This window comes from Astatotilapia calliptera, chromosome 6 (assembly GCF_900246225.1).
Source record: "Astatotilapia calliptera chromosome 6, fAstCal1.2, whole genome shotgun sequence".
NCBI lineage: Eukaryota > Metazoa > Chordata > Actinopteri > Cichliformes > Cichlidae > Astatotilapia > Astatotilapia calliptera.
In genome coordinates this window covers 34,923,957-34,942,345 of record NC_039307.1, presented here as the reverse complement: position 1 = coordinate 34,942,345, position 18,389 = coordinate 34,923,957, and the positions used below count along the sequence as shown (strand labels likewise).

At 40.8% G+C, this 18,389-nt stretch overlaps 1 protein-coding gene across 22 annotated transcripts in view; it reads left to right on the top strand.

The window, feature by feature from the left end:
• cacna1ab (calcium channel, voltage-dependent, P/Q type, alpha 1A subunit, b) overlaps window positions 1-18,389 on the top strand; it is a 200,703-nt gene that overhangs the window by 166,078 nt on the left and 16,236 nt on the right. For 13 of the 22 annotated variants that reach the window (XM_026171894.1, XM_026171888.1, XM_026171891.1 and 10 more), the window contains 7 exons: window positions 1,250-1,341; window positions 1,517-1,667; window positions 2,892-3,019; window positions 4,071-4,167; window positions 12,943-13,048; window positions 13,365-13,472; window positions 16,917-17,020. In XM_026171894.1, coding sequence (XP_026027679.1) covers window positions 1,250-1,341; window positions 1,517-1,667; window positions 2,892-3,019; window positions 4,071-4,167; window positions 12,943-13,048; window positions 13,365-13,472; window positions 16,917-17,020 — 786 coding nt within the window. Of the gene's footprint in view, window positions 1-1,249; window positions 1,342-1,516; window positions 1,668-2,891; window positions 3,020-4,070; window positions 4,168-8,036; window positions 8,134-12,942; window positions 13,049-13,364; window positions 13,473-16,916; window positions 17,021-18,389 lie in introns of all 22 variants that reach the window. The other 9 variants (XM_026171897.1, XM_026171895.1, XM_026171893.1 and 6 more) reach the window with 3 other exon arrangements.

The following is an 18,389-nucleotide window of genomic DNA, read 5'->3' as shown; positions in this document are numbered from 1 at the left end:
CCAGCTGAACTACCTCCAGGTCAACACCAGTAAAACCAAGGAACTGGTGGTAGACTTCCGCAGACACAAGCATCCTCCACTGCAACCACTGAACATCCAGGGTATGGACATTGAGACTGTGGACAGCTACAGGTACCTTGGTGTTCATCTGAACAACAAACTGGACTGGACTCATAACTCAGACGCCCTCTACAGGAAAGGGAAGAGCAGGCTGTACCTGCTGCGGAGACTCAGGTCGTTTGGCGTGGAGGGCCCACTGCTGAAGACCTTCTATGACTCTGTGGTGGCGTCAGCCATCTTTTACGGTGTGGTCTGCTGGGCTGGCAACATCTCTGCCGGGGACAGGAAGAGACTGAACAGGCTGATCTGGAGAGCCAGCTCTGTTCTAGGATGCCCTCTGGACCCAGTGGAGGTGGTGAGTGACAGGACAATGGTAGCTAAGCTGTCATCCCTGTTGGACAACATCTCCCACCCCATGGAGGAGACTCTGACAGCACTGAGCAGCTCCTTCAGTGTCAGGCTGCAGCACCCACGGTGTGGGACGGAGAGATTTCGCAGGTCTTTCCTCCCCATTGCTGTCAGACTCCACAACAAAGACTCCAACTGACCAAACACACACATCCACACATGTGCAATAACACTAAGTGCAATACTCTTTTTCTGACAAAGTTGTATTTTTACTCAGTTGTATTAAGCATTTGTATTCTATTTTTATCCTATTGTATATTTTATTCTATTTATTCATTCTACTGTATATAGTATTTTATTTTTTTGTATTCTATTCTGTACAGTTGTGTACAGTATTTTATTCTTATTGTATTCTAATTTTTGCTATATAACTTTTGCACTGTCCACTTCCTGCTGTGACAAAACAAATTTGGGACTAATAAAGGTTATCTTATCTTATCCCTGGAGTCTGTCCACAGATGCAACAGATGATAACGAAGGGGGGATCATCCAAATTAAACCTTGTGTATTATTTGTTTGCTTATTTGTTTCCTTTTAACGGTTTAGTCATAATGCAATACATATGAATAAAGAAAATGTTTTTAAAAATGGAAATATTTAGTAGGAATAAAACTTAAACGACGAAAATGATGTGCAAATTGACAATTAAAAGTCGAGTGCTGCAGAATATCTATTGTTGATGTGTTAATGTGCTGAAAACGCTGCAACAAGGCAGTTCCTGTTGTAACGACGTTGCCTAAACTTCTTGATTTTTCCTTGTTTGACTGCTGTTTGTGTGTAGTTGTTTGGGAACTTAAAACTAACTGAGGATGATGGAATCAATGAGCACAATAACTTCAGAACCTTCTTCATGGCCCTAATGCTGCTGTTCAGGTAAGACTTTACTTCCTCTCTTCTTCTCCTGTTGACGCTCAGTCTTTTTCTCCTTAGAAGCAGGACAGTAGCACTGATGTGCTATTGTATATGTTATCATATCTTCTATATTAATAATCTTCTGTGTTCATATCAAGTCGTGTACAATGCCCTCTTTTTTTAATGTCTCTCATAGGAGTGCTACGGGTGAAGCGTGGCAAGAGATCATGTTGGCTTGCCTGGATAGGAAGGAGTGTGATCCTGAATCAGGGAATGATAAAAAAGAATGTGGCAGCACCTTCGCTTACACATACTTTGTCTCCTTTATCTTCTTGTGCTCTTTTCTGGTGAGAAAACCCACTGGATACACTTTTACGCAGTTGATCAAAATATGGGTGATAGAGCAGGTCGCCAATCACAAGGTCGGTGGCTGCTTCAGTCGATGCGTCAAAGCATTCTTGGGCTAAATACTGAAACCCGAAAAACTCCTATGCATCCACCAGAGTGTGAATGTTAGTTCAAAGTGCTTAGGTATAGATATAAAAGCATTGTATGAATGTGTTTGATTAGGTGAAATTTGTACTAGAAAGTGCTTTAAGTAGGGCAAGAAGGCCACTATGTAAGCATTTCAGTCCATTCCACTCACCCGCCACTTTGTTAGGTACACCTATTCAACTGTTTGATAAAGCAAATATCTAATCAACTAATCAAATCACAGAGATTGAATGCATTTAGGCATTCAGACGTGGTCAAGAAAATCTGCTTAATGTGTCAGACACTTTGTTTTTGCCAGATTGGCTGGACGGGGTATTTCAGAAACCTCTGATCTACCGTGATTTCCCCATACAGCCATCTTTAATATCTCTAATATATATAATAAATATTCAGTGCGTTGCAGTTCCCTGGGTACAAATGCCTTGCTGATGTCAGACATCAGAGGAGAATCACCAGTCAGCTTCGATCTGATTGGAAGGCAAGAGTAACTCAAATAACCAGTCATTACAACCATGGTGTGTATGAATATCTGTGAGTGTACAATACTTCAAATCTTTGAAGCAGAAGGCCACAACAAGTAGCACTCCTGTCAACAGGAAACAGGAAACTGAGGCTATAACAGGCTCAACAGAAGTGAATAAAATGTTGCCTGGACTGTTGATTTCTGCTGTAACAATAAAATGGAACATAAAAGCATGGATCCATCCAGCCTCGTATCACCAGCCACTTTGCTGCTTCCAGCAGTATAACATGCTCAGATCATCTCAAACTGGTTTCTTGAAATGAAATCAGTACATAAATGGCCTCTGCATTCCTCAAGCATACACTAGAAATAGAGATTTGTTTAATGAATGTGCAGCTGATAGATCTGCAGCACCCGTGTGATGCTGTCGTGTCAATATGGACCAAAATCTCTGAAGAATATTTCCAGCACCTTGTTGAATCTGTGCCAGATCTGAAGGCAAAACATGGGTCCAGCCCAGGGCTAACATGTACCTAATAAAGTGGCCAGTGAGGGTATGTTATTGTTTGAAGAAATTTTTTACATCACTGTGTTTGCGACATACTTGTTCCAGATGCTGAATCTGTTTGTGGCTGTCATCATGGACAATTTTGAGTACCTGACTAGAGACTCTTCCATCCTGGGGCCTCATCACCTGGATGAGTATGTAAGGATATGGGCCGAGTACGACCCTGCCGCCTGGTGAGTGACACACAGGTGGACTCAAATCCACACAAAAATACAACTAAAACACACACTGCACACTGTTGGAAAGTTCTCTGATTTTACAGCGATATACTATTATTTTACCGTGTACCTACACTAACCTCCAAAAATGGCTTCTTAGTGTAAAAAAACCCCTTATAGTACTGTATTATATTAAAGTCTTACAAAATAATACTGTCAACTTTTTGAATACCATTGTACTGTTACCATTATAATGCTTCCAGGGTAACGTCCACATAAACAGGGGTGCACATAAGTGGTCCGCAGCTGAGCATTCTCTGTCAAAATAAAAGACGCGCACCAGATAAGAAGTTGCAGCGCGTGTTTGCATACATAAGATTTTCTGGAGGAGGACAGACATTTGTTTAGTATGCAAACACAACAATATTTCTCAGTTTTTCCACATGATAAAAAAAACATGGTGCTGTTGTAAATGAAAGCAATCTTTCAGCATGACTCCAAAATTTAAAGTCCAAAATTTATGCCTCCTTCACATTTTCCAAAGTTGTCCAGTGGGTCAGATTGGTGTGTTTGCCAGGCCAATTCTGGCCCCCGGGCCTTATGTTTGACACCCCTGATCTACACAAATGTATAAATAGTCTTTTGCTGAATGCAAAATAACATCTTAACCCCTGACTTTCTCTCCTGCCCTGAAATGGGTAAAGACTGCTGTCGTGCCGATGTCTTATCCGAGAAGCGTGCAGATCAAATGGGATCTACAACGTGTGATGATAGTTCAGAGTGGGACAGTTAAGGCTGGCCTGCTTGAGCAGTTTCCAAGCATCTATTTCTCTTTTTCCTCTCTCTCTCTCATAACTTTAAATGCCTTCTCTTCCAAAGTTGAGATGAATGTGACCCTCCCTTCTCCCCTGTGAATTTTGAGCGTGCATGCTAAAGATGATTTTCTGAATCTTTCTGCTTTTTTTTTCTTTTTCTTCTTTCTGCTCCCTTTGTATTTCTTTTCTCTCTCTCTCTGTATTTTGTGTGTTCCCTCACCTAACCTCCCCTCCTTGTATTTTTCTTGCAGCGGGCGCATACATTATAAGGATATGTACAGTTTATTGCGAGTTATCTCCCCTCCTCTGGGCCTTGGCAAGAAGTGCCCACATAGGGTGGCCTGCAAGGTTTGGACCAAACCCCTAAAGCACAAACTTAAACGCAACCTGCTCGCCTTTAAGAGACTGGAATGAATGTTGCTCTCTATCACTCTTAAAACCAATTTGTTCTTACTTCAACTTTTTGATTTCCATTGGTTTGAGTTTTTTTTTTGGGTTTGCTTTAAGCTCATTTCACCATTTAACCATTTTTTTGGTGGGGGGGGTTCTGTTGTATATGCATTCTGACATGACAATGAGAATGTTTGGGACAATGCAGAAATGCACACACACACTCACTCTCTTGTACACACTCACACACACACACTGATACCAGTGTGTGAAGCATGAGGTGGTGCACTGCACTTGCTATTGTCTTCTGACTGAAAGCTGGGGAAAATTACACTGACATGTTTACTTTGAATTCAGGATTGTGTAAACATTAGACTTTAGACTCCAGTCAGCCATTGTGTTTTATTTCTGCTTGCTGTCTAATTTTGCCTGGGCAGAAAATGGTTGAGCGATGTGCATTGTTCTTGTTTGAGTTGGGGTTCGGGTGCGGGAGGCAGGGGTTATTACAGAGCCATACAAAGAGAGTTTGGTCTGAGCTTAACAGCCAGTGTTTTCCAGCCATGTGCCACAGGAAGTCAAACGTGTGCAGACTTTGATTGTACTCACTGAAGCAGCTCATTCAGGTGACAGACACTAGTTAAACTAGCAAGTACGAGCTCTTGTTGCTAGCTGAAATGAAAAGCTGCTACATCTTTAACTTCCATGGCACATGTTTGGGAACAGCTGTCTTAACCTGTTTGTAATATTACATTTTAAAGCCACTATGTGTAGTCTTTTGTGCATTTATACTGATAGATTACTCACACAAAAATCGAATATATTTCTTTAAAATAGATCACAGAAACACTAAAACATTGTGTTTTATGTCACTAGGAAAAAACGCCATAATTCAGCCAAAATCTGTATATAAAAGATGGACAAAACCACCAAGTCTTGTTATTACGCCTCAATTATAGAAATATGGCCATCTTGGCTTTTTGAAATCATTGCTACATTATAACCTAGTGTTAACAAGGTGTGACCAAACATTATATGGCTATATTACATACACAAATACCTGCCCATTAATAGTAATTCCACAAAGCAAAACTGGAGCCAGGACCGCTTAGAAAGTTTTATGTACAATTAGTCATATAGAGAGGCATATTATTTATCAGGTAGTTGCATTAACCCTCTGAGGTCAAAGTCATCGTGTACTTTGAAGAAAGGCAAAACAGAGTCTTTTTGATATATTTTTGATTGTCTAGCCTTAGCGTTATGGTCATCACCAATGATGAAGGTTAAAAGTGTGCCAACAAATCTACAAACATTTCCCTTCAGCAACTCCACCTAGTTTATCATAACTTGGTCGGTATCTCTAGAAATGTAGCAGCATGTCACATCAGCTCAGGTCACAAGGCTGTGAATGGCCCATTCTGATCAGCATTTGTTTATATGGATTTCCAGTTACTAATTTTTTAGTAACTGGAAATTAATTTGGTGATTGAGAATGGAAGAGAGGAAACTTCACTGCCACCTGGTGTTGGTGGTAAAATTGCAGAGCACGGGGATAAATGCTAACAGCATTGTCTACTTGTATAGTGTGTATGGTAGGCTCTACATTTATTCAAAGTCGAAGTATAAACTAAGATGGATTTTCTCAATAATGGACCGGAGTCAGCCTCAAGTGTCCAGTTGAGGAATTGCAGTTTTTCTTCACTTCCTTATTGGGTTGTCCTTGTAGCACAAAAGGTTGTTTCAGATATAATGGTAAATGATAAATATAATGATTGAAAGGGTTTTTTTTTGAGTAGCTTCTTTTCTAAACCCTTCTTAACTTGTATGGACTTTCAAACCAGTACACGTAGTGGCTTTAAAAATTAGACACACCAAAACCAGTATTTAGCCTGTTACATTACCTTTATATAAAATGCACCCTGTACTTTTAGCACAGTAATATCAAAGTTAAACATACTTTTGCAATACTTTTCCTAAAGCTAAAAGGACTAGCTACTATTAACTAGTTTCATAAGACAACAAATCAGCTATCAAACGACCTCCTATAGTTCTTTAAGTATAATTTTCATGTAAAATCAATCTGCAGGAGTTGGGTAACTGTTATCCGAAGTACTGTGATGAGATGGCCAAACTTGCTCTGTTTGTGGCTCTGGTGTGTGGGGGACAAAAAAGAAAGGGGCAGGGTGTGTGTGTGGTTTGGGGCGAGGACTCTTGACATTAAAAATAGTCTTGTGTCCACCAGGTACCTCTTAGTAACTGCTTGTGTCGGCAGAGGTTCGTGGGAAGATTTGTTAGTCATACCGTTTACATTTGCTTTTTGAAGCTACTGCTAAGTAGCCAGTTGAAGTGAACTTACAATTTATTTTTAATTCACATTGTAGTATTTAACAGTTAAAAAACCCAAACAATCTGCATCGGGCTGCAGATATGTGTGTTCACAATGTTACACCTTTCCATTTGTTAAGTTGTTCTTGTCCTCTATTGACTTAGTTATATTTGAGTTGTGAGACGTCTAATATGTCTGTAGTATGAGACCTGTTGTATACAGGGTGTATCGGAAGAACCACCCAATTTCAAAAGGCTATATTTGTTTAAGTAATAGACATAGAACTTTGTAGTAAAGTTTTAAATACATGGCTGAATAAAAAGCTTTACTTACGATGTTCACAAGTGCTCGATGTGTCTCCCTCCGGATGCATAACATACATCCATATGATAATCAAACTCATCCTATACTTTTGCGAGCATGTCTGGAGGCATGGCAGCCTCTAGCAATTACGCAAAACTCTCAAATCCACTCTTTCTAACAGTACGTCTTTTGATTATTACTGCTGAACAGCTGCGAAATTGAAGTACTTTGAAACTGAATGGTTCTTTTTGAGGTGCTTTGTACCCTTCAGTAGATATTCCACTTCATTCAACCTAAACTAATAGGTACAAGCTATCTGGACAGGCTAATTCAGTTGCATTTTATTGTATTATAAACAACTAATGGTTCTCAAACAACCAAAACTTTTTGAATACCTTCTACTCAGCTGCTACCCTTGTTGTAAATGTGTCGTGACCTTTCCCATCTTGAGGGAGGGCTCCCCTGAACATCTAAAGGCACAGCTGTGAGTGGAGGTTCCTGGTGGAGACTAAGCCTCAATAATGGACTGCATTGACTTGTCACTGTGACTCACTCCGATCTCTGCAGCGGTGCTTTCTTTGCCTGCTAGAAGCCCCGCTGCCAGTTCTATCCGAGCGGCGAAAGAGGGCACCGACTTTTAACGAAAAAAAATACCCACTCAAATCCCCTTTTCGACTCGCATAGAACGGTATCTTAATAGCAAGTAACTAAACTAAATAACACCTCCTCCAACCCTCCCCTTCCCTAACCTTTCTCCCTGCCTTCCTCCCTTCCCTCCTCTTCTCTCCACTAACGTTACAATATATCAAACTAGAAGCCACGTAACACACCCCCTCTTTCTCTCTCGTTCTCTTTCCTTCTCTTTTTCTCTCACCACAGCAACCACATATCCACAGTGATCAAAACAATAACCTCTGTGTATTTGTTTCCCCCCCTCTTCCTTTCCTTTGTCGGTTTCTTTTTATTTCTCCTCATGTCTCCCCCGAACACACCTCTGTCTGTCTGTCTCCGTCCTTCCCTCTTAATCCTCCTCTTCCTCCCTCCCCCCATTGTTTTTCTTTCTTACGTTTTTACGTCGTCCGTCTTTGTTTTGTCTGGTGTGGGTGTGTTGGCGTATGGGGTGTTGGATGCATGTGCATATATGGTGCACGTGTGTGTGTTTGTGTGTGCGTGTGTGTATGTGTGTTCGTGGCCACTCCAGCGGCCGGATCAGTTACACAGACATGTATCAGATGCTAAGACACATGTGTCCGCCGCTAGGCCTCGGGAAGAGGTGTCCCGCCCGGGTCGCCTATAAGGTAGACTCGCCCCCCACCTTACCCCTCCACCCCCCTCAGCCACCACCCTCACCTCCTCCTCTCCCTCCCCTCTCCCATCATTCATTTCTTCCTCCTTTTCCCCATCCATAAAGTCTCCGTTCTTCAGCCTCCCCATCGCTGGGGAAGAGAACCTCTTCTCTTTCATTTGCTCAAGCCTCCCTGTCCCTTTTCCTCCTCCTCCTTCTTACCCACTCTCCTCCACCTCCCTCCCTTCTTCCCTCCCTCCTCCCAGCGGTGTTCTCCTCATTGTCTGTTAGTGGTGGTTGTGGTGGTGGTGAGCGCTGTCCTCTCTTCTTTCTCTCCGACCGCGGGGATGGAGGGATGGGCTTTTGTCGTGAAGTGCAGTGATAGTGGATTGGTAGTCAGTCCTCTTTCTTTGATTTCCTCCCGTCAAGCCACAGGAGTAAGGGAACGGAGGAGGCTTTGCCAGTCCTTCTGCAACCTGCACGGACGCAAGCAAAACACAGTTAAAGCACAGGTGTAACTTAGAAAGTAAGAAAACTTTCAGACGTCCATGTGTTTTTAGATTGGTGTAAGTAAGTCCACTAAATATTAATGACTACTTTCAGTTTTCATTTATTTATAGCCTATTTTGTTCTGAAATATTCAAACTTAAGAAAAAAAATTGTTTTAAAATATATACAACTACTTAATCTACATTTATTCATTATTTATTGCAGGTTTGCATTTTAAAATTATGTCCTATAAAATGCTTATAGAAATTTTTAGTGCAGTGAAATCATGCTTGAAAATTTGTGAAAAATACATAATTTCCACACGCCATTGATTTATTTCAGGAAACATATACAAGCAACACTTAAATTGAGATAATTTTATTAAGGGTTTTGTTCACGCAGTGCAATATTTGCTTACGATGCGGGTACAGAAGGACCGGCAGTGGTTTCTGTCTTCAAACCTCTGTGCCTCTTATTCCTGTGGATGGCTCTATTATTCTGTGTATTATATACACGCACACACACATTACCATACACATATACAATGCTTATACAACCATGTTCTGGCCCTTGTAGTTTTTTTCCTCATTTTTCAAGATGATTTTTTGACATTCAAGCATCTCTGGCTTCTTTGTTCCTCAGACCACCAGTGTAGAGATTTGGATTGAGCATTTCAGCATTCACTGTCTCTTCGTCTTATTGTCTACTCTCTCTTTACACCTCAGCTGAGTCCTTCTCAACCTGTCCTTCTTCTTATTGCCATCCAGATTCACTAAAACACTGTTGACAAGATGGTTTGGTGCTTCAACCAGGAGGGAAGTGATTTCTCTGATTATTTATTTTTTTTAAATGACATCTAATTAAGCTTTTTTTAAAATTAAAATCAGGAAATATGTTACTTACACCTAGAAATTCAGCAGCAGCTTAAAGGGTTTTGTGGTTCACTTTTCACAGAAAATTCATGTCAATTTTTTATTCAGTTTTATTCAAATTATTTGTCGCGAGGACTGAGAAGAAGGGAGACGAAACAAAGCTACTCACAAGTGAGTAGGTTGTAAAATACACTACTGGAAAATTATTAATAATGACTGTGTTCCCTTTTTGGTGAACCACACTATAGTTATTGAAATGTTATACTCTTTAAAAAATAGTAATATTTATGGTCACGGTCTTCTTTGTAGGGTTGGCGTGAAAGGATCTAATCTCTCACATGCGATGGTGTTGGTTGAAAAAAGAAATTAGAAACATGCTGCTTACCTGAAGCAGGAGCTCAGAAATAGTAGCTCAGAAAGTTGGGAATCGATAGCTACAGTGTATCCAGAAAGTACTGACCGTACTTCACTATTTCCAGCTTTTGTAATGTTACAACTTTATTCCAAAATGGTTTAAATGTCTTTTATTACCTCAAAATTTTACTTTACTTTAAATTTTTGCAAAGTTATTACAAATATGTTAATTATTTGAAGAATTCACAGCAAAAAAAAAGTCCCTTAAAATTATTTCCCAAGAAACAACAGTCACTAATTCACGCAAATACTTAATGAATTGGCCAACTCTGTTTAGCCAGCACCAAATTAGATCTGCCTGCTCCTGTAATGAGCTACACCTGATATGACTCCTAAAGTCAATTATCTGTACGTGCAGTCGATCCACTTATCTCCAAATATCTGTGTGTACAGTAGCCTCCCATTTATTATATGTGGTGAGTGAAAAGCAGTAATTTTAACAATTATTAGAAAATCTCCAGCGTTACTCATTTCTGTTGAATCTGGATGTCAGTAATCTTTGTACTATCCATTTGCCTCTCTCATTCTTCCTTTTCCTCTGTTTTCCTCTTCTCTCCACTGACCTTCTGCCTGCCAGCCATCCTTTCCCTCACATTCTTCTGTCTTTCTACTTCTACATCCACTTGTCTGTCACCAATTAGGAGCCATCTTCACTCCTTCATTACATCCCTCTGTCAAGCCCACTCTGTCTCCACTTTACCTCTCCTTCCTGTTCTTTCTCTTGGTTTCCTCTCCAGTATGTCAAACTGTCTTGGCACTAGCACCCATCACATACTTCAGCCATCAGAACCTTCCAGTATTCATTTACACAAATCCGACAAAAAGAAGTCAATTAAAGAACCTTGTGATATGAGAAACAGTTAATGAATAAAGAGGGGAAGGTTTACATTGCCCTTAATATTTAGGCAAAGTTCTTGATCTTCACTTTAGTGGACACAAAGCCCTTTACTCAAAGTAAAAAAAGAAAAAGCTGTTAAATGTGTATTGCTACGACAGATTGTCTCTTTTGAACTGACCTCTGTCAGTGTTGTTTTTAGTCTTCGTCTTTATCTTTTGTCGTGTTCTGTAATTTTCAGCCTCTCTTTTCTCTTTTCTATCTACACACACACTCTCAGTTCTCCTCTCAGTTTAAATCACACTGACTCACGTTCTCTTGATTCCTCTTTTACTCTTTCAGTGTTTTCACAACCCTCCTCTCCCTGCTCATTCTCACCTTTACCTTTTTATCTGTAACTACATCTCATGACCAAGCTTAGAGTTGACTAGTTTAGCCCGACTAACTGTTATCCCTGCCATGTGTCCCCTTTGATACGCCCCGGTCCCCTTACCCTACAGCTCTATTACCACAAAGTCTGGTTGGTCCAAAACCAAAAAAATAAATAAAATAAACAGAAAAAACAGAACTTCAATCATCTGTTTTTTAAACTTCTATATGATTTTTTTCTTCTTTCAGGGAATGCCACAACTCTAATCCTCTCTAACTCTTACACCCCCTTAAAACACTGCACCCGTCTGGCATTGAGAGAGATCTTGACTTGATACGAAGTAACACCTCGCTGTCCAATTTGACTTTAGGGCAGCCATGAATGTAAAAAGTAGAAGGAGAAAACAAAAGAAGAATCCAAAAAGTGTGAAATTACCTGTCAATCAGTAGGATCAATCCGATTGGATTGAGGATACTCTCTTTGCGCGGATGCACGGCTGCTTGTATTGTAAAAGTGGGTTTTAAGGGAAGTAATGGGGAGTAGTGGGCTGGGTGGGAAGAGTTTGGGCTTAGATAGTGGGAGTGAAGTAAATGCATGTTGCATGCTGTGTCCGGGTTTGTTGGATTTTTTGATGGGGTGTTGCATGAAATCCTCTTTGTCGCATGGCTATGGGCGACATCGAGCCTGCCTGCCTGTTGCCTGTCGAGCGCTGTGGATGTTGGCCGATGCCCTCTGCCTGCTGCACACTTGGCTTTGGGCATGCCCAACACTTGCACACACTCAGGAACACAAGAGCACGTACACAACTCCACCGCCATCGTACTACCGTGCTTGCCATCGTGAGTGCCCAACGCTCATGTTCGTAGGTAAATCTGATGGATGTTAACTGGTCAAGATAGGAACGGCAAGCGACCCCAGCTGGCCTAGCTTGTTCACTTCTATCTGCAGGTTTCTCCATTGGTTTTACCTGGTATAGACATGTAAAGACAGGGAACCTCTTTAGAGGTAGGGGGAGCTCTATAGCAGTTGCCTCAGTTAAACAAAACCACAGCAGTCTCCTGAAAAATAGCAGAATTACACCAGTGATACTGTTATTGTTCTTCAGTCAACTTATTTTGTCTCTAAAGGACTCCAATTAAGCACTCTTAATTGGAGTCTGTGCAAATAATTGTGTGTAAGTGTAGAGGGAAGGGATGATTGTTGGGGTAGGGTGGGGGGTGGGGGGGTCGGGTCTGTGTATGTGTACTGTTATATCTATCTATATGTGTGTAACAACAGAGATGTGTAAATGCACCCATGCATTCACACATTTAGGGAACATGGGCACAGGTTGGGTCGGAGGCCATTTCGGCTCCGATTGTTCTTCCTTGTGGTTCTCAGCTCTCACAGTTGCTTAGCAGCAGATGGCCCTCATTGGATATAGCTGTGCTGTTTCGTAGAGTATCACTGGAAAAAAAAGAAACAGGAGACACTGGAACTCGACTATTCAACATTCTGTCATCACGTAAATGCTCTTGCACTTGCCAATGCAAAAAATTTGCAAAGCTGTGCAACAGACTTAACCCACGAATTCTCAAGAGTCACTCTATATGGCACACCTTTATCAGAGGATTCACTGACTCTACACCCAGGCATCTGTGCCTTAATTCTAATCTCTCTCAGGGAATATTGACTAAAACCTGGGCAAATCCGGTCCAGCTGGAATTGGCTGTAGTCTATGGAGCTCTCTCAACCCTGCCCCCAACCCCTCATCCCCTCCCCTTCCTGGAGGTTCAGGCACACCACAGTTCAGCAGGGACACATCCCTTTCTCATCCTCTCATCCCTGACTGGCTTTCCACAGAGGCTGCTGCGCATGGATCTACCGGTTGCTGATGACAGCACGGTGCATTTTAACTCCACGCTCATGGCTCTGATAAGGACAGCACTGGACATAAAGATTGCTAAGGGTATGGTATGAAGTACTGTGACACTTTGAGTCTCTTTCTTCACAGTTTCTGTCTCTTTCTCTTGAGAAGTATGTTTTAGATTATTGTAGCAAATATGACAAATTGCTAACAAATTACTTTTTTGTTTTTGGGTGAATGTTTGGATGCCTGAATGGATAAATATATTTCTTTTTGGATTTCATGCCATTGTGCCTCTCTTTTGGTCGGTACCTTGCTCTTTTTGTGTCTGGGGGCTCTTCACATGTGGTCGGACGTCTCCATGTGTCTACAAATGTTCAATGTGTGTGCATGGACGCTTTTGGTACATGCTACCCAGGTGGTGCAGATAAGCACCAGATGGATGCAGAGCTTAGAAAGGAGATGATGGCTATCTGGCCCAACCTATCGCAGAAGACACTGGACTTGCTGGTTACCCCTCACAAGGGTAAGTTGTAGGAAAACAGCACAAAGTGGTGTGTGTGTGTGTCCGATCACCAACTCACCAAGAGGAAAGCTTCTACCAGCCAGTGTCATTCACTGCTTTGCATCTCCTGATCGGGGAACAACAACAAAAAACACACACATTAACAGTACTTACACACATGCATAGATTTACAAATGTAAATTCTTTGCAAATGTTGCTCCAATACTTTGGGCCAGAGCAAAATAGTACATGCATAAAGCCAGACTAATATCATCAATTGGGCGGTAAATTTAGATGGATGATGCCTCTTTGTCACACCGTGTCATTTGTGTTCAAGGTCAGTTATTTAATGAATCCAAATCCAGTTAACTTTACACTTTAGAAGTTTTCAAAGTTACTTCAAAGCCTTCACTGTACATGAGGTTGGGTCAAAATTTAGCACTTAATCAATTTGAATAATTTTAACTCCAGGTCCAGGAGAGAATAATTTGTGGCACTAAATCATTTGGTAACTGGGAAGTTTTACTTGTTTTCTGATCATTCACTGGGGAAAACTTCAAAATTGGGCATTTTGGATAAACTTGGTTAAAATGTTAATACAAAAGGTCTCCTTTTTACCTCCTTGTAGGATTCTGTGTACATTTTCTACAGGACAACCAAAGTAAAAGTGTTGGACTATAATGACTAGCTCCAAAAAATTAGTATGTCGTCATCAACAACACCTCATACTAGCTGTCAAGCACGGTGGTGGAGTGATGATTTGGGATTTTTTTTACAGCAATGGGACCTGGGCACCTTGCACTCATTCAGTCCACCATGAACTCATTCAAATGTGAGGCTGTGTCTCCCACAGCTAAAGCTTGGCCCAACATACAGCAGGTCAGTGATTCCAAGCACAGAAACAAATCTACAATAGAAAAAGAAAAAGATCAAGGTGCTGCAATGAAGTCCAGACTGCAACCTGATTAAAATGCTGTGGAGAGTTAAATGAATGCCTGCAGACTTCAGTGAACAAAAGCAACAGTGGGCCAAAATTCCTCCACAACAATGTGAAAAACTGATTACTTGTACTTCGTCCTTGTGTTTTGGTATCAGGCTCAGCTTCTAGCTGTAACTCCTGTGTCACTGTAATCTGCTAATATAGCTTATGGCTCTGAAATGGAAGAGCATCATTAGTGCTCACATGTTCCATAATATAGTCTGGGCATATCACATTGATCAGATAAATTTAGTCCTGAAGATGGCTTTTGTTGTAAGTTGAATACGCAGAGGTTATCTCATAAAGACACAAGGGCTCAAATTCAGCAAACTAAGGGACCAACGTTTTGACTCACCCTCATGTAGTTGAAAAAGTGTTTATAGTAAAGTAAAATTTGATATGCCTTCACTAACTATACTTAAGTGATTGTACATAAAAAAGGTGGGAACTTTATTCAGCTTTCATTGATTTTAAATGGGATTACCCTTCAGATAACATGTACAGATACAGCATACCATACTTAGATTCACATGGGCACACAGACACATCACATAAGAGTAGAAACAGCAGGACACAAACCCACACCATGAAACTATCCACCCATTCAGTCATTCCTGTTATCAGGAGGTGCCTACTATAGAAGATCCTCTATAGAAGTCTTTTCACTACAGGAAGACTTTAGGATTAAACCTTTATACAAATGTAATGAATGTAAAGCCTGATTGGTTAAAAATAAGTTTATGAAAATGCATATAGTGCATGTTTACTTCTTAGTACTTGCATGGAATTGATTGAGATATAAGATATGTGTGGTCATATCTTATCACACATTAATATCAGTTTTAATGCTCGAAGACTTTTAGCCACGCCACTTTGAAAAGGGCGCCACAAGTATGCGGTGTAATCTAGTAATTCACATTGTTCACAGACAGTCGAAACAAAGCTCAATATTTTTCTGATTTTAAATATTTATGTGTTTCACCCAAACTCTGGGGATATGTATCCGGAGTTTTTGGAAAAAAATTGAGCTCCTTTTTTTCTCAGGGATCACTTGGCTGTGGTGTCCACGTTTCTTAATGAGGTGGCTGCCTAGTCCTAAGCCTTCATATTAATCTATAAGGAATTTCTTTTCCTTGTATGATAAGATGATAGCGAAATAATAAGAGCATGTCCTTTGAAAAGATATAAGAACAGCATCTGCCTGTGAAAAGACTACCAGCTTTGTTACTGTACTGTGTTGTGATATCGTATATGCCTGTAGTACACCAGCAAGTGAGCTTAACCTTGTTTCAGTTAAGGCTTCATTCGGGAATGTTTGCACAGTGGTTACTGATATTCTTCAAAAAAACAAAAAAATTTATTCGTTTGTTGAATGTTAAGTATTTTGATGAAGTAATACAGGTTCTTATTTGCCCTTAGAAAGTGCAATATAATTTTTTTTAAAACATGACAAGCTACAGTGTTCATGAGCAAGATATAATTTAAGAACTGCCAGAAATGCTCCTTTAACATTTAAAGGTATTTGCTATGTGAACTTTCAGACTGTGTGCTTGCTCATAAATTTCTCCCAAGAATTCATTTGTTTTCATATTTGCCGGGATGGCTTTGTTCTGGGATCCTCCCACCCTGTAAAACGCATATGTGGAAATCCTAAGGTGGGAAGAACGCCAGTAAAATCGAGAGCAGACATCATTGATAACAAACATTAGATAGGGTCAACATGACATTGATTAAGTCATAATGGAATGAAATGTAGAAGCTGGGGTGGAGGTGGGTTGCAAATCGGCTTGCAGTGGCAGCAGTAACTGTGTGCAGACTGAAGCAGTTTAAATAGATTTGGTCCCTATTCTCCCAACAAGAGCTCAAACTGTCCCACTGACATTCTTAAATGTATGAAAGCGGTCATGATACAACTCTTGGCTCAAACCATGAAATTGTCCCTGCTGCTGCCTTCTTGAGAAAAACGTCATCGCTCGATGATACGGGGACGTGCCCATCAGTCTAGAACAGGGTAAATCTGGGCTCATCAGACCACATTACCTTCTTTTATTGGTCCAGAGTCAAGTGTTTATGCTTCCTAGCAAAACCCAAAGCTTTCCAGTTGCTTAAATGGTTGGTAAACTTTTAATGTATTTAATTTATATATTTGATTTATTTATCCACATACCAAAACTGCTGAAACTAAAGTTTTTCTTTGCTCAGAAGTATCAGTAACCTCTGATCAAATATTCTCGGCGTGTACCTCTGTCAGCTAAAGCTAGGAGCTCCTCAGCTCAGAAAAAGCAAATGCTGAGTATTTTGTTGACGTTACAGTTTTATTTATTTTTTAATGCTAAGCTAGGATGTCCAGCTGCTGGTGGATTATGCATGTTGTGTATTTCTCTGTCAGTGTTTGTGTCTTGTCCCCCACTCCCATCCCTCCCCCATGGCTCAGGGTCCCATCACACTCGGGTCTAATCTTGCAGGGTAACTTGTCATTTTCTCAGCAGCCACAGACTTGACGGTGGGCAAAATCTACGCTGCCATGATGATCATGGAGTACTACCGGCAGAGCAAGACGAAAAAGCTGCAGGCCCTGCGAGAGGAACAGGTAGACTCCAAGCCAGAGAAATATTCCAAATACCGAAAGACTTTTTTCTTTTTGTGTTCCTCCTCCTGGTCGTCTCTTGTTTGCCGTTCTTCTGCCAGATATGGATTTAAAAGAATAAGAAACATGTCTTATACATTTAAATCCTGTGCTGACTCCCAGCTACACTTCTGAGCACAGGTTACCTCCCTCTTGCACTGTACCGTCTCTTTAGCATGCTTCTAAAAATCTGCATACATTTTCTAGTACCTTCTTGCTTTCTTGGCTAACCAAGAGATCAAGAAGCCTATTATTTTACAAAGCTTGCTAAAAGGGTTATTTTATATAATCTTTTCCAGACAGTTAGCAACTTGACCCTCCCCCACACTTTCACTTGTTTTGTTTGTTTTGTATCATGGATAATTTGAGCATGGTAAGGAGGATAAAGCATAACCAAAGGTTAAACTAAGGATTTTGTTGCTTGTAATCTTCTGAACAGTGATGATGATGATGATGATGATGATGATGATACCACATGGCCTTACCTTTGTTCCTTGTCAGTGCTCGTCCCCTTGTGTCAATGAATGCCTTTAAGATGCACTCGCTTGTGTGGAAACATCTCTCCACTTGTGCAATCGCTCCTAGATTTGCCCATGAAATGGTGTCAGGCGCATTCTTACTGACTCAGATGCATGTCTTGTCTCCAGATTTCCATTTTGTCGAATGAAGGAGTGCATTGGTGAATGGAGAGTATGTTGTTCCTTTCTCTTACCAACACTACATCATGTCAAAAACAGCGTGTGTCCTGAATGCAGGCTATCCCATCGGACTGAACGGACAGTTCGACACCAGCTCTCTCAACATCAGCAGTGCACGATGACTTTAACCATCTCGTCATCTCTACTTTATCTCGCCACTGCTTTCCTCTTTTCTGCTGCAGTCTTTGTTTTCATATTACCGTGCTGCTTTGAAGGAAGAATCCACCCACAATCTTCACGTGTATATTTAGAGAAGTCTTTTTTTTTTCTGTAGCATCAGGTTTGGATAGCCAGTAGGGTTGGGCATTTGGTTTCACTTTTCAGTCATCCTATCATCCCCCTGCGGCATTACCCATAGCATTGCCACTGGGATCCTGCCGTTAAAGTAACACTATCCACCCTCTGTAATGTGCAATGTGTGGCCAATGCACACACAATAAAGGCACACAAGTGAAAAAGAAACACACGTGCTAGAAGTTAATTTTTCACATCCAGCATGATGGAACATTTTCACATTTACATAGAACGCTGATTTCTTCAGCAAACAGTAATTAGTGAACAGAACTGCCTGGATGTGGCTTTTCAGATTTAAGTGCTCCCTAGTGAAAGCTGCTTTCCTTAGTTTCTGAGCCAAC